A 13,431-nucleotide genomic window follows, 5' to 3' on the forward strand; every position below is an offset into this window, starting at 1 on the left:
CTTTTGTTCCTTGCTTCTATCAATAACAGACCCTTCAGCCAGTTCTTTGGTTGCCTTTCCGATAGCCGTCGAAGTTGAGACACACTAGCACCTCAAGGCCAACGCTTACACCTCCATCCCCGCGTGCCGCCTTTTATCGTGCCTTGAACGAGGCACGTACTGCCTCTCAAAACGGCTGTTCTATCGCGCGTTGGGCGGGACTCTCTTGTCCCCCCTCATCTGCTTGGCATGCAGGACCTCAACGGACACATTGGCCAGGCCAGTGTCAATTCAAGTGGCCGGTTTCAGGGCCATGTATCGAAGCCTTCCAATAGTGATACCGGATTCTCTCACGGCGCCTTCACGTCCAACATATCTGGATTTGCTGACCGTCACCCACGTCGAGGCAACATTCCATCTCTTAATACCCAGTCCGTGAACCAGGTTCAACCAGCATCTCCCAATGCAAACGACATGACTACACCCGGCACTGCATTCGACATGCAATTTACTCCTCTTCTGCCATCGCAGCTTCTCCTCGGGAGCCCGTTCCAGCCAGGAAGCCCTGCCGCCTTCGGCAGCAGCCCTCAGTTCCAAAACTTGCCTGCTTTCCAACAGAACCAGCAGCAAGGGGGAAATAATAATCAGCACAGCGGCGGCGTCTCCAGCCCTGTTCAACAGAATATTTCGCCTCAGTCATACCAGGCCCTGGTGTCGCCATCCACATATGGAGCCCCTCAGTTTTACCCTCCTCAATCCCCTACTGGAGGTTTCAACTTGCAATCGGCCATGCAACCCGCTTCTCCTGTTTTGGGCTCCTCTAATGTTAGTGGTACTAGCCGGACGGTCTATCTTGGCAACATTCCCCAAGACACTTCCGCCGAGGAGATCCTCGGCCACGTTCGAAGCGGCCAAATCGAGTCCGTTCGTCTCTTGCCCGACAAGAACTGCGCTTTCATCTCGTTCCTCGATGCTAGCTCTGCTACACATTTCCACTCTGATGCAATCTTGAAAAAGCTCTGTATCAAAGGTCAGGACATAAAGGTGGGTTGGGGAAAGCCATCTCAAGTCCCCAACTCGGTCGCACTGGCTGTTCAGCAGTCGGGTGCCTCACGCAATGTCTACTTGGGCAACTTGCCTGAGGACGTGTCCGATGAAGAACTTCGGGAGGACCTGGGCAAGTTTGGTGCCATCGACACGGTCAAGATTGTGCGGGAAAAGAACATTGCATTTGTTCACTACCTGTCCATAGCCAATGCCATCAAGGCTGTGTCTCAACTTCCGCAAGAGGCCAAGTGGCAGGCTCCTCGTCGGGTCTACTACGGCAAAGACAGATGCGCGTATGTCTCCAAGACGCAGCAGCAGAACGCTGCCCAGTACCTTGGCATTGCTCCTGGCTACGCTCACATGCTGACCGGTGCCGATCGTGACCTTATCTCCAATGCTCTTGCACAGCAATCTGTCGCCGCTGCCGCCGTGGCAACTACTGCCGGAGGGATCAACAACTTGGGAAACCGCACAATATACTTGGGCAACATTCACCCTGAAACAACTATCGAGGAGATTTGCAACGTTGTTCGCGGGGGTTTACTCCATCATATTCGGTATATTCCTGATAAGCACATTTGCTTCGTCACCTTCATTGATCCAACGGCCGCAGCGTCATTTTATGCGTTGAGCAACCTCCAGGGACTAATGATTCACAACCGCAGACTCAAGATTGGCTGGGGAAAACACTCGGGAGCACTCCCTCCCGCAATTGCCTTGGCTGTGAGCGGCGGTGCGTCTCGGAATGTCTATGTGGGTAACTTGGACGAGACCTGGACTGAAGATCGCCTTCGTCAGGACTTCTCTGAATATGGTGAAATTGAGCTTGTAAACACACTTCGCGAGAAGAGTTGTGCCTTCGTCAACTTCACAAACATTGCCAACGCTATCAAAGCGATCGAGGCCATTCGTGGCAGGGATGAATACAAGAAGTTCAAAGTCAACTTTGGCAAGGACCGCTGTGGAAACGCTCCTCGGCAGATGCAACAGCAGAGCCAGTCTCCTCGTCCTGAGGGAGTTGGCTCACCTCCACCAAACGGTTCCCAAAACAGCGGCTCGCCCCCGAATGGCTCGACCCCTCAGCAATCCGCTGCATTGTTCAACGCCCAGAGCAACCCTCTCACGATGTACTTGAACCAGTTGTCTCAACAGGTTCATCAGCAGCAGCAACATCAGCACCTCTCTTTGCAGCAGAACCTACTCTTCCACACCGCTCAATCCTCGCCTAATGAGCTAGGTCTCGATGTCCCCCAGCAAGGATCCCTGGGTGGGCACGGCCAATCTGCTTCCATTTCAAACGGCTACGGCCCGAATGCTACTTCGTCTGGTGCTTCAACCATCGGGGGACTTCTTGCTCCAGGCAACGGACGTGGTTCTCACAGTCGGGCTGTCAGCTTGCCTGTGCTTGCCCCTGGCTTTGAACATGGTGGAAACAGCCCAAATAGCTTGGCTGGCAGCAACGGGAGTGACGGCGAAAGGCGTGGCCACCATTATCAGTCCAGCTTTGGTGGGCTAGGGGGTACAGGCTTCGGCCTTGCCATACAAGGTGGTCTCAATGGATGGGTAGAAGAGGAAGTGGCCAACTAATTTTACCAGTGGTGTCTAGGCAACCTGGATGCCATGTCCGCACCATGACCAGGGAAAGGGACTGGTCATTTTGGCTTAACCGTTATAATCGCTCTGGCGGAGTCTTCATAATTTTTCTTTTATTCTGAATCGTTTCCTTTTATTTTATAAAAAAAATCACTCCAACTGGGCCATTTCTGCACACACAATTACCTTTTCATACGCTTATTTGTTTTCACTTTTGATAAATACTCCTTGCCAGTATATGATGTTTTTATTCTTTGTTTTTTCGGAATTTAGCTACCACGTTGAAAAGGTGGATACAAAGAGCATTGAGCACGGTAACATTTCACAAGACGAGGCGTGGTCAAGGGGAAGGAAAAGATTTTTGTCAGCTCATTTAGCGGCTGTTGGCATGACCATTGGGGCAGGCGGAGGTGGAGGGAGCGAAGAGATGAATGTGTGTCTGCGAGAGGGAGTAGATGAGCACTCGGCATTTGGGAGGGTCTTGCGTCTATACAGATGGGCGGAAAGGGAAGAGAGAGAACATGCGCGACCTGTAGTGGTAGCAGTAGTGATTGATGGTAACTGGATGCGGAAGACACGACTCTGGGTCTTCACGGTTCACCTGGCTTCCTTGAGGGCGTTTGTTAGTGAATATATGTACAAAGAGGTATTTGACATGGGGCAGAAAAGGTAACTAGTGCCCGATTCTATCACAAGTTCGCCCCTAGCTTCGTACTTCACACCTGTACTGTACCGTTCTTTAATCTATTTCCGCATCCACATCAATGAGTATGGAAATGTCATGATTGAGGACGGGTCAACCAATGGCTCCTTTGTAGTCTCGTAATGTCGGTCTAGAGTTGAAACCAACGCCAAGCATGATTTAGAAAGAGAGAAAGCAAGAGAGGAACATGGCCATCAAATCATCAGAAGAGGAAAAACAAGAAATGTCGAAAGTTCCGAATGGTCCTTGACCATCTGGGCAAGTATGGCAGCACCTCAGAATCCAAACCAAAGGTCAATAGCCTGCGGGTTCAGGCTTAGCAGGGAAAGCGGGAGCTTTGATATTCGCACGGCATTCTCGCTTCCAGTCACGGGGTGTGAATCTGTCCACTATGGACTTGAATGCCTCCTGGTGGATGGATCAGTCCGCAGGGATTTGGGCAATGTCAGGCATGGAGGGAGACTTACCAAGGTGCAAAACGATTCGTCACCGTCAAGGTGTTTGCCCTGCATCTTGCATCCGGGGATAGTGACAGGTCTGTCGTTGTAGCGGAGACGGACAAAGTACCCCTGTAGTCGCTCTCTTTCTCGCGGGCTCAACTCGGGCGTCGATTTGCGACCGATGCTGTCTGACCTTGAACCACTTAAGAGGGAGGGCCACTAAGATTGACTTGAAGAAGCGTTGCGGGTTGCCGCATGTTGGAAGAGCTCAATTGCAACATGGCTGGTGAACGGGGGCCATGCCTCCTCGTTGAAAGCGCCCAGGCTGGCGAGAACACCAGCGAGAGTCGTATCGTGGCATCCACTGAGGCCGAGGCGGACTCTGGGTGATTTGTGGGACTGTTGTTTCAAGGCGTCGTCGGTATCGGTGGAAGCTTCTATACTTTCGACCATCCTCGAGACGACGTCGCCGAGTAGAGCGCCGATTCCGAGTCTTCTGTATTCTTCGCTTTCCTTGTACCCGGCGTACCACTCTTCTACGCCTATCTTTTCCAGAATTAGTTTGACTCTGGAATCGTAAAATTCCTTCGGAAGCTTTGTCTCCGGGCCATGCGCAGCGCTTGCATTGATGGTGTCCATGATGCCACTCAGCCGAGGACGCGAGTCCACGGCGACTCTGGGACTTTCATCTGGCATCCACTTGCCAATTTTTGCGTTGAGGTAGGCCATATCTTGTGAGTCGTTCCAGCGCTCTGCAGCCCGCTGCGCGAAGGCCCGGGCCAGGGCGGCAAAGCGGCGGCAATTGAAGTCATTGGGGAACAAGGTTTCGTCCGCGAGGGTACGAGAGATGATGGTGGGCGGAGGGAAGTTCTCGGCGCGGGTGTGCAGCGGGTATAATCCATTGAGAGTCTGCTGCAGGGATTCCAGGGCACGAGGAACAGGTGTGGCACGGAGATAGACAAAGTCGGTGTTTTCGACACCGGCAGGCAGGAAGCCAAGCTGATCGACATAAAGCTTGCGAAGCCTTTGCCCAAGCTGGAAGGTAGTCTCGCGGCCACGGTCTGTCAACATTCCCATGTCGCAAATATCGTCCAATTCGCCGCCTGGTCCGGATGCCATTACGGGGGCATCGTTTGGCCCCATGGTTTCGAGGCGTCTCCTCCACTCCAGCACTGAGAAGCGGTCTGTGTTCGGGTCGAGGACGGCGTTGCGGAGTTGTCTCATTGCAGTGCAATAGGGCCAGAACGGTGCCAGGCCGGCATTGGTGAACCGCGCGTTGACCGGCGTGCGCTCGCCGTGCCGTAGAAGAACTTGTACTTGATGAAGGCGAAGCTGCGGAGGGTAGAGCGTTGCCAGCTCGGCATCGCTGTACGGTGTCCGAGGCACAAGTGTAGTCATTGTCGGCCGCTACTTTTGTCCGAGAGAGTGGGCGCTCGACGACGAACCGAGAGGACACAGTTGGTTGTGCTGTAGTGCTCAAATCGGCTCTCGACAAGGCGATCGGGGCGAGGGGGCTGCAGTGCCTTATATAGGCTGGAAACGATGGCCAAGATTTCGAATGATGGGTATGGCCTCTGAATGACCATGGCCTGCAGTTGTGGTCTTGCTCTCAGGCATGGAAGTTGGAGTTGCGCCTTTCCGCCAAGCTGGCAAAAGGAAGGAGCGGCCATGGCCCCCCTGCCGATGGGGTGCCCCGCAGCGTTGCAGGGTTCAAAAAGCTGGTTGGGTGTGGCACGTTGACCAGCCTCTTGCCTTCACCTGATGCTGTTTGCTCCTTCCCGCCTGCTCGGCGTGGCTGCTCATTTCTACGCAAGTGAGCCGATTCTGCGGAGGCTGGAATCCATCTCTGCTTCAACATCAATTTGCCAGTCCTTTTTGTATTACTGCTACGGAGTACTATCACATCATCGAGGCCGGAGAACGCGGACTTGCGTACTGGTCGGCTTCGAACCGGGATGCCTTGGTCCGGAGACGACCCACTGATTTCACCAAGACAATGAATTGTACGGAATCAGATACGGAGTACACGTCTGGATGATTCTAATGGCCATTCGCCAAACACAATTGCTGGCGAAGCGGGTCTGCATGTCCTGTGCTTGTCTCAAGCGTCAGACGACGTCACCGAAACCACTTGCTGTCAGCCATCGATGCTGAATGGACCGACGGCCAAGGCCCATCGGTTACAGCGGCTATACGTCAAGCCTTGAGGCCCTATCGCGACTCTGACAACGTTGTTTTGCCAATCGTCAATCGACTGGGAGAATTCTTCGAAAGCAACGCAATGTATAATGGCCGTCCTTCTGTCTTGGGCTCCCGCGCTCCTCTCTGGTCGGCTGTCCCGGACTTCTGGAACGACAGATTGTGTCTAGTCTGCCACCCTGGTCCTAGCAGAACCCAGTTCAACTCCAGCCCTAGACCCATCCTTACCGGCGCTCCAGGAAGTGATCACACAGTCGAGAACTCTTCGTCTTACCCGAGATCCACTTATTGCTACAAGCCTGCGCATAAGGAGCCATGCCGGCCATCCGGTTTATTCAGACAGACTTCCTTGCTTATTCTTGAATCTGCTCCCACTACTCCGTGTTCCTGACGGAAACCCTTCCGTTTCAACCTCACATTGTCTGCTTTGTCACTTCAAACAGCCATAACAATTTGAAGCATCAGCCTAGTTCTTCCTGGACAACTTTTACAACAAAGCATCTATCGCCTGCTGCAGTTAGTTACAAGATAACAAGACTCCCAAAGGCCCTCTTATTGGCTGTACACAGCCGTGACCGTGGAGGATTTCGAACAACAGCCCTTATGCGGTCATCGCACTGAGTTGGCCTCTCAGACGACCTTGAATTCAGTCCATTGAGTTTGTCACATTTTTTTCCGCTCTTTCTAAAATTAAACTAGCTTGTTGGCAAAAATGAGCACCCCAAATCAGCCAAGTCTCCTGCGGCCGGACGTAGCGGATGAAATGCGATCACAATTGTCCACCTCCCCTCCCCGAGGAAAAGAAGTGGATGATATTCCGGACGGCATTGAAGAGGCAAATTTGTCTTATGGGGCGCTAATTGAAGATCAAGACGAAGCGCAAGCTGCTCTCCAACCAGCCATCAGCGCTGCAGCCAGCCATATGACCTCTGCTCAAACTCCAGCGGCGGAGAAGGCAGCAGCTCTTGAACGTGTGCCTGGGGGCGGCTATTTTGGTAGCGCCATCACCGAGGGCGATGAAGAAGAAGAAAGGGAAAATGACCACACTCTGGATGTTGGGACGCCATCTCAGACAACGAAAAGTTCCCGGTTAAGAGATGTGGTGGTGGCTCATGGCCAGGTCATGACCGAATCTAGCTCTCAGGCGGCAGATCAATTGCCAATGCCTGCACCTTGGGTGTCAAGTCTGAAAGATTCCATCATTGACAAGGATACCACCCGTTCACGTCAAGCCCGAGGGGTGCTTGGATCTGCATTCGGCCCGACGAGACAACATCGTTCACGATCCGCGGGGCAAGAAGCTCTAAAGAGGCTTCAAAAAGCATTCCCATCACTTGCCGGTCACGGCAATCTCTTGCCTTCCTTGCCAACTTCTTTCCTGTCTAGCTTCACAGGCGATCACAAACATAACCTACATCAAGGCGCCGCGGCAAATCGTCGTCGTCCTCGATCTTTTACACTGATGCAAGCATCCAACACCAACACCGCCCCCCGTGTCAGATACTATGCAGAAAGACAACAGAATGACGCATACGCGCCACTGCCTTCTGCTATATCAAGGACTGGTTTATCCTCCAATCCACGGCCGCGGCCTCCCGTGCTGCGTCGCGTTACCTCCGACGAAAGCATTCTCTACCACAGCTTGTCAAGACAGTCTTCCTTGGGAGACGACAACAGATTTAGCGATGTCCGAGAAATGGTCAACATCCGGTTCATGGCCATCAAGGATAGCCTCCCAGAAGTACCCAATTTCAAGATGCCCAGTTTTCCCCGCTTGCAGGCGGCGTCCCGCATGTCATCGATTTCTCTAAACGGGTTGTTTTCGAGCCAAACTGAAGAAACTACACTGAATCGAAAAAGGCCAGATGTCGTTGGAGACCTGTCCACCAGCCAATCGAGTCCGATTCCTCTCAAGGCAAGCTCCTCTCCGACGATAGATGGTGTTCTGGAAGACCTGACTGGTGATCTAGTTATCTTGGGTGGCTATCGCGGCTCCGTGCTACGATCAGCAGAGCCACCACACCAGCAACTTTGGGCTCCAGTCAAACTGGGCTTCAACATGCGCAAAGCAAACCTAGAAGTAGGATTGGAAGATGAGGATGAAGAGACCATGGAGGAACGAATCACTCCTTCGGGCATGCTCAAACATGTGGGCCCGGTAGATATTTCACGAAAGCTTTTCAGGAAGTTGCGGTCCTCTCCAAATGTACGCGATGGAAGTCTTCGAGTATGGGACTACGGGTATGATTGGCGACTGAGCCCTGCCTTGTCATCAAAGAAATTGCAGGAGTTTCTGTCAAGGTTGCCGTCTAATCTGCCCGGGACATCGCGAGAGTCTCGCGGAGCTTTCGTCATCGCGCACAGTCTAGGTGGACTCATTACAAGACATGCCGTTAACCTCCAGCCACATCTTTTTGCGGGTGTGCTCTACGCTGGAGTTCCTCAGAGATGTATCAACATCCTAGGGCCGTTCCGCCATGGTGACGCAGTCCTTTTCAATGAGAAGTTGCTCACCGCCAAAGTCAATTTCTCGATCCGTACATCATTTGCACTGCTCCCTGATGATGGCTTCTGCTTCATCGACAAAGAAACTGGAGAGCCGTATCCAGTTGACTTTTTCAATGCCGATGATTGGGTCAAATGGCGTCTCAGTCCCTGTGTGGCACCAGCCCTACCTGCATATAGCCGTGCGAAACAGCAGGGATTGGTATCGCCATTGTCTTCCCTGTTCCCGAATTCACTTCTCAAAACAAAGAAGGCGTCGGATGCTCATGAGACTCGGAACGTTGTTCCTGCCCCGGGCGAGACCCACTATCACGGTGCCGCTCCGCTCCCATCTCCGCCTCGTTCACCGTCGCCTCCCTCAGGCACTCGGAATACAGTGACGACAGATCAAGAACGACATCTGAAGTATCTCAGGCGGACGCTTGCCGCTACCCGTAAGTTTCGGTCTGAGCTTGCACACTCTGAGGAGCTCGAGTCATCCAATGCGTATCCGCCACACGCCGTTTTGTACGGAAAGACAATTCCGACAGTATACGCAGCCCAAGTCGCAGGGCGGGAGGCAATACCTTGCGCAGATGCCTATGACGATTTAGTTTTTCGGCCTGGAGATGGGGTGGTTCTCGCACGAGAAGCAATGCTGCCTGAGGGGTATTCTATTGTCCGTTCGGGCAGAGTCAGTACGGAGAGAGGCCACCTTACGATGCTCGGAGACCTGCCAGCAGTAGGCCAAGCTCTCGGGGCACTCGTCCGGGGTCGTCGGAAAGGAATTGGCATTCAACATGAAAAAACAGTCACATAGCCATGACATACAGCTTTCTCCGATGCAAAAATACAGGGTCTGGCTGTCTTGACCGCCAGTCATGATGGGGCGGCCATGACGAGCTCTATCGTGCTGGAGTCTGAGCTATTCCATTCAGTCACTTGTGGTGACATGGGCCCGCTAACGACGGCCTGCTTGGTTTATGTGGACGGCTCGTATCAATGAAGCTGCCCGGGAAAAGTTGTTACATGATGTCGAGTCCGCCAGGTGGGAAAGTCCTCGGCACCCAGACGCCTTTACCGCCGCCCCGGTGCGAGGGCTTACGACCTCAGCCTTGAGATGCCATTGCAGCATCCGCTACGAGTGTTCAGTCACGCCAGCATCCATCTGACACGAACTTTCCTCATGTCGTGCGCAGTTGCCAGCTGCGCCACCGAGGCCAACCTGTGCATTTCAGCATACCAACCTTGATAATATAACATGTTTCCTGTATCAAGTTGGCCGATGTCGATGTTTGAGGTGTTACTGAAGTAGCATTGCCGTTCTTCTTAAACACATATCTACCAGGTGACACAAACCTTGGAATACTTTACAACATGTCAGCTATCTTGGCAAAGTACTTGAGACGCGTCTCATCTCGTCGTCAGGGAGCAGAGAATTCTGACGGTCCCCCTGAGAATACGTAGCCAAGGAGCATCGATGGACGTTCCGATCAAACACGTAGCTTGTCCTAGAAACGTTCCTTCCCATCTTTTGCTTTGGGCAGCAGTATTTCTGGATGAGCAGATGTCTCCTCCACGCAGGGTGTCAAGAGCTGCCTCTTGATGAAACCAATTTCCGCCTCGCGGCCGCCAGCCACGACAAACGAACGGTCTTCTTGCCGGCGCCCAAGACAGAATTGTCTCTTCCTCGGGAAAGCAAGCACGGCGCAGGACCAGACGCACGTTCGATTCGTCGGTTCGCGAGACCGCTCGGAGAAGAGGCACGGCGGCCGGCGGTAAAGCAAATCAGAGGTGCAGTCGCCAGCGCCAGACTCTTCGGGTGCAAGTGGCAAGTGCTTGTGATCCAGCCTCTCGGAGATTTTCCATGCACGACGAAGCTGCATGCGCATCTGGGAATATCCCAGGACGGGAGGGGGGAGGAGGGTGGAGGGTGGAGGGCAAAGCAGTCGATCTGGTCCGTCCCGCGTTGCTACATTTCCCGCTCATCTCATCTCATTGCCGCGGACAGGTTTCTCATGCAAGGGCCGTGCGTACGTACGTCTTGGCCCAAACGCCGCAACGGAGCGCCCCGTTCCTTTCCTCATTAGTCCCCCGTGTCCGAAATAAATACATGGCTATGTGTCAAACACGCAGCAATCGTGAGGCTCAACACTTGACCAGAGGGACGCAGGTGGTAGGCAGGCAAGGCAAGTCTAGGTGCCAGGAGGGCAAGGCAAACAAGAATGGCAAAGTGTCCAATGACTATTTGACTCGGACGTAGACTATTACCGTTACCAGTCTCGAGTAACCAAATGTAGTATCCATTGAATAAATGGTTTCAGCACACGCCGCGAGTGCCAACACAGGCCAGCCTGAAGGCTCTATTTGCCGCTCGCCTTATTATATAAATCTATGAAGAGGCCTTTTTGCATGTCCAAAGACAGCATGATGGGACATGGACAGAAAAAGAAAATATTCTTGCCCTCGCTCTGCAGAAACAACAGGACTGATATCTGTCTCGACTTTCCTCCATGGATAGTCGCCTTCTGGCATGCCTTCTCCTCTGGCATCATGCCGCGCACGGCTGGTGGGGGGCACGGTCAAGGGTCAGCACCTTTCCCGGGACCTGGCTGATGCATGCTCACACCCGGTGGAATTGTTTCGCTGCAATTTGCCTCCTTCCGTCGTCACTGCCAAGTCTGGTTGATGTCGTGGCTGTATATTTTCGGCATGCAACGGCCAAGAGCACCAGCAGAGTCTGGGTGGGTCAGACCGCAGCCCGCAAAGACATGCGACTGCAACATTGGGTTGAAAAGCTCCGACGCAGGGGAGGGAGGCATCTCCCGTGTCACTGAGGGCCGCGCCAAGGCGAGAAATGGTGGCGAGGGGTGGCGAGGGTTAGGCGACGATCCATCTCGTCCATCTCTTTTGTGAAGCGGATGATTCCTGTCACAAGGCCGTGCTCAAACCACCAACACTTGATTCTCTGCAGTGGTATGTACTCCATACATGGCTTGGCGAGTCAAGGTTATGGGCCGTCGTGTCTCAGCCTTGAGTCAAGACCACTCTTTGCTTTTCTCCTCGGACTGGTGGTACTGTCCTCTCAACCTGTTCACGTTCATCCGCAGGCTGCGGTTAGCTTCCGCAAAGACATGACTGTCCAGGGCGGCGGGCGCCAGTGCAAGTCTTCTTGGCAGACAGTGTGTATGGCCATGTGAATCTGGCAGCTCATTCTCTCTTCCGTCAATGCTGGGTCCGTCGCCTCGTCCTGTTCACGGGGCACGAATATCATGTGCTCCAACGCAGGCATTCGTGATGCCAGTTGTTTGATGACGTTTGTTGTCAGGCTCGCGGCCGCCGTGGAGCTGTATACGCGGTCAACCCAGAACAGAGCATCGCTGACGGCGATTCGGCGCACGAGGGCCAATTGTGCCGGGTCGCACATTGACATGCAGGTGTGGAATTGAGCGTCGGCAGCCATGTATCCTTGTCGAGGTCCGAAGTAAAGAATGTCGCTATCCGGATTGAAGATGATGTGTCCCGGGGTGCGCACGAAACCAAAGGCGTACTGGAAACTCTTGAATGCTTCGGCTCGAGACTCGGTGCACACGTGCATGTTGACGGGTATCGCAACATCAGAGGTGCAGCCGGTAAATGATGGCTTGGTAGTGTGATGTTGTGGATAGCAGAGCGAAGGCGAATCGGCGCCGCAGTGAATGGACACCAGTCTCAGAGAGGGCAGAGTAAGGTTCCATATCTTGAGGCGAAGCTCTGGCGGAAGTTTGGAGAACAGCGGCTGTGACCCATGAGCAGGGAGGCAAGTGTCGTCAGTCTCGAGAGCCACGACAACACGGCCGCAGCATGCATGCGCTTCACACACGGCCACCACCTCACAAGAGGACTTACAAATTCAGCAGGCTTTTCAGCCTCGGGACCCTTGCCCAGCTTCGCCGTCTCGTCATCCATCCCGGGTGTTCGGACTGCAGACGGCTGCGTCGGATGGCAGAGAGCTCCCATCTTGTCCAGGCGAGCGCGGGGACAAGTCAAGTGAGCCGACATGGAAGGAAGTGATTGTAGTAGTTGTACGCTTGACCGTCGTCTTCTCCTCTCGCCCCGTCTGGCCTTCCCGCTGAGGGGTAGGTGGGCGGGGAGCTGTTATACTTGAGAGGACAACCAAGATAACTCATGTCTGGGAGCCTCTGCAGGCCGAGCTTGCCAAAGATGACATGCCGCGTCTGGACTGGCCGCAGGCATGTTTAAATTAGGGGCACCGAGATGGACAGCAAGGAACTACTACTGCCACGGCCGAAAATGGCAAGACAACGGACCTTTCGGAGATGTCCTCGTTCGACGCCTTGGAAATCGCACGAGACGGCGGCGCAGGCCATGGTTGCTGGGATTCCGTCGACCCGGGCCATGACGGGGTGCGCCTAGTGTCCGGGGCGGCCACTCAAGCTCGACCTCGTCCTCCACTCTCCTCCAACGTTGATGCCAAGTTTGCAATAGTTTGAGTTCCATCTTCCCTTGTCCCCCTCTCCACGTCCACGTCCACGTCCACGCGTCGTCAAGCGGGTGGACCGGGGCCCTGAGTTCGGCGGTCATGATCCTGGCGCCCCGGGCAGTCAGAGCTGCAGCAGAAACTCTGGTATTAATACCGCCGGCTCTTCTGGCTGCGGTCAACCGCCGAGTGCGCGTTGGAACCTTCTCCCGAGGTCTCAAATCGCCAGTGGCACGGCAGGGCAGGGCACGGCTCTGGGCCTCGCTGACTTGCCTTCGTGCAACTACCGTCGGCTGGGACGTGCATGGGGCTGCTGCTGGTGGCTTCGGAACCTCCCACCCGCCCGTATCCAGGCCAATGGGAGATACTCCTGTTGCCCTCCCTGCTGGTCCGTCCTGGTGGGCACCTCGCTGAACGTCTTGCTGAGCTATCCCTTCTTCGTCACCGTCGTGGCTTCCATTGGTCGTGGATGAGACACGGTTTCGAGCCGGCTCAGTAGGCAAGCC

General features: G+C 54.1%; 4 protein-coding genes across 4 annotated transcripts; 2 read left to right on the top strand and 2 right to left on the bottom strand.

Moving 5' to 3' along the window:
* Positions 1 to 228: 228 nt before the first annotated feature.
* On the top strand, positions 229 to 2,613 carry MAM_01589 (negative regulator of differentiation 1; the record flags this gene model as incomplete). Its single annotated transcript, XM_040820388.1, has 1 exon — positions 229 to 2,613. One exon carries the CDS (start codon positions 229 to 231, stop codon positions 2,611 to 2,613), a length of 2,385 nt encoding a protein of 794 aa, XP_040681876.1.
* A 1,003-nt stretch (positions 2,614 to 3,616) lies between these two features.
* On the bottom strand, positions 3,617 to 5,160 carry MAM_01590 (Histidine phosphatase superfamily, clade-2; the record flags this gene model as incomplete). The annotated part of the gene is made up of 3 exons (XM_040820389.1): positions 3,617 to 3,730; positions 3,790 to 3,981; positions 4,042 to 5,160. 3 exons carry the CDS (start codon positions 5,158 to 5,160, stop codon positions 3,617 to 3,619), a joined length of 1,425 nt encoding a protein of 474 aa, XP_040681877.1.
* A 1,513-nt stretch (positions 5,161 to 6,673) lies between these two features.
* Positions 6,674 to 9,265, top strand: MAM_01591 (uncharacterized protein; the record flags this gene model as incomplete). Its single annotated transcript, XM_040820390.1, has 1 exon — positions 6,674 to 9,265. The coding sequence occupies one exon, from the start codon at positions 6,674 to 6,676 to the stop codon at positions 9,263 to 9,265; it is 2,592 nt and encodes an 863-aa protein (XP_040681878.1).
* Positions 9,266 to 11,545: 2,280 nt separating this feature from the next.
* MAM_01592 (uncharacterized protein) lies at positions 11,546 to 12,486 on the bottom strand (the record flags this gene model as incomplete). Its single annotated transcript, XM_040820391.1, has 2 exons — positions 11,546 to 12,223; positions 12,334 to 12,486. The coding sequence occupies 2 exons, from the start codon at positions 12,484 to 12,486 to the stop codon at positions 11,546 to 11,548; spliced, it is 831 nt and encodes a 276-aa protein (XP_040681879.1).
* Positions 12,487 to 13,431: the final 945 nt, after the last annotated feature.

The sequence above is a fragment of the Metarhizium album genome (genome assembly GCF_000804445.1).
Source record: "Metarhizium album ARSEF 1941 chromosome Unknown scaffold_2, whole genome shotgun sequence".
Classification (NCBI taxonomy): domain Eukaryota; kingdom Fungi; phylum Ascomycota; class Sordariomycetes; order Hypocreales; family Clavicipitaceae; genus Metarhizium; species Metarhizium album.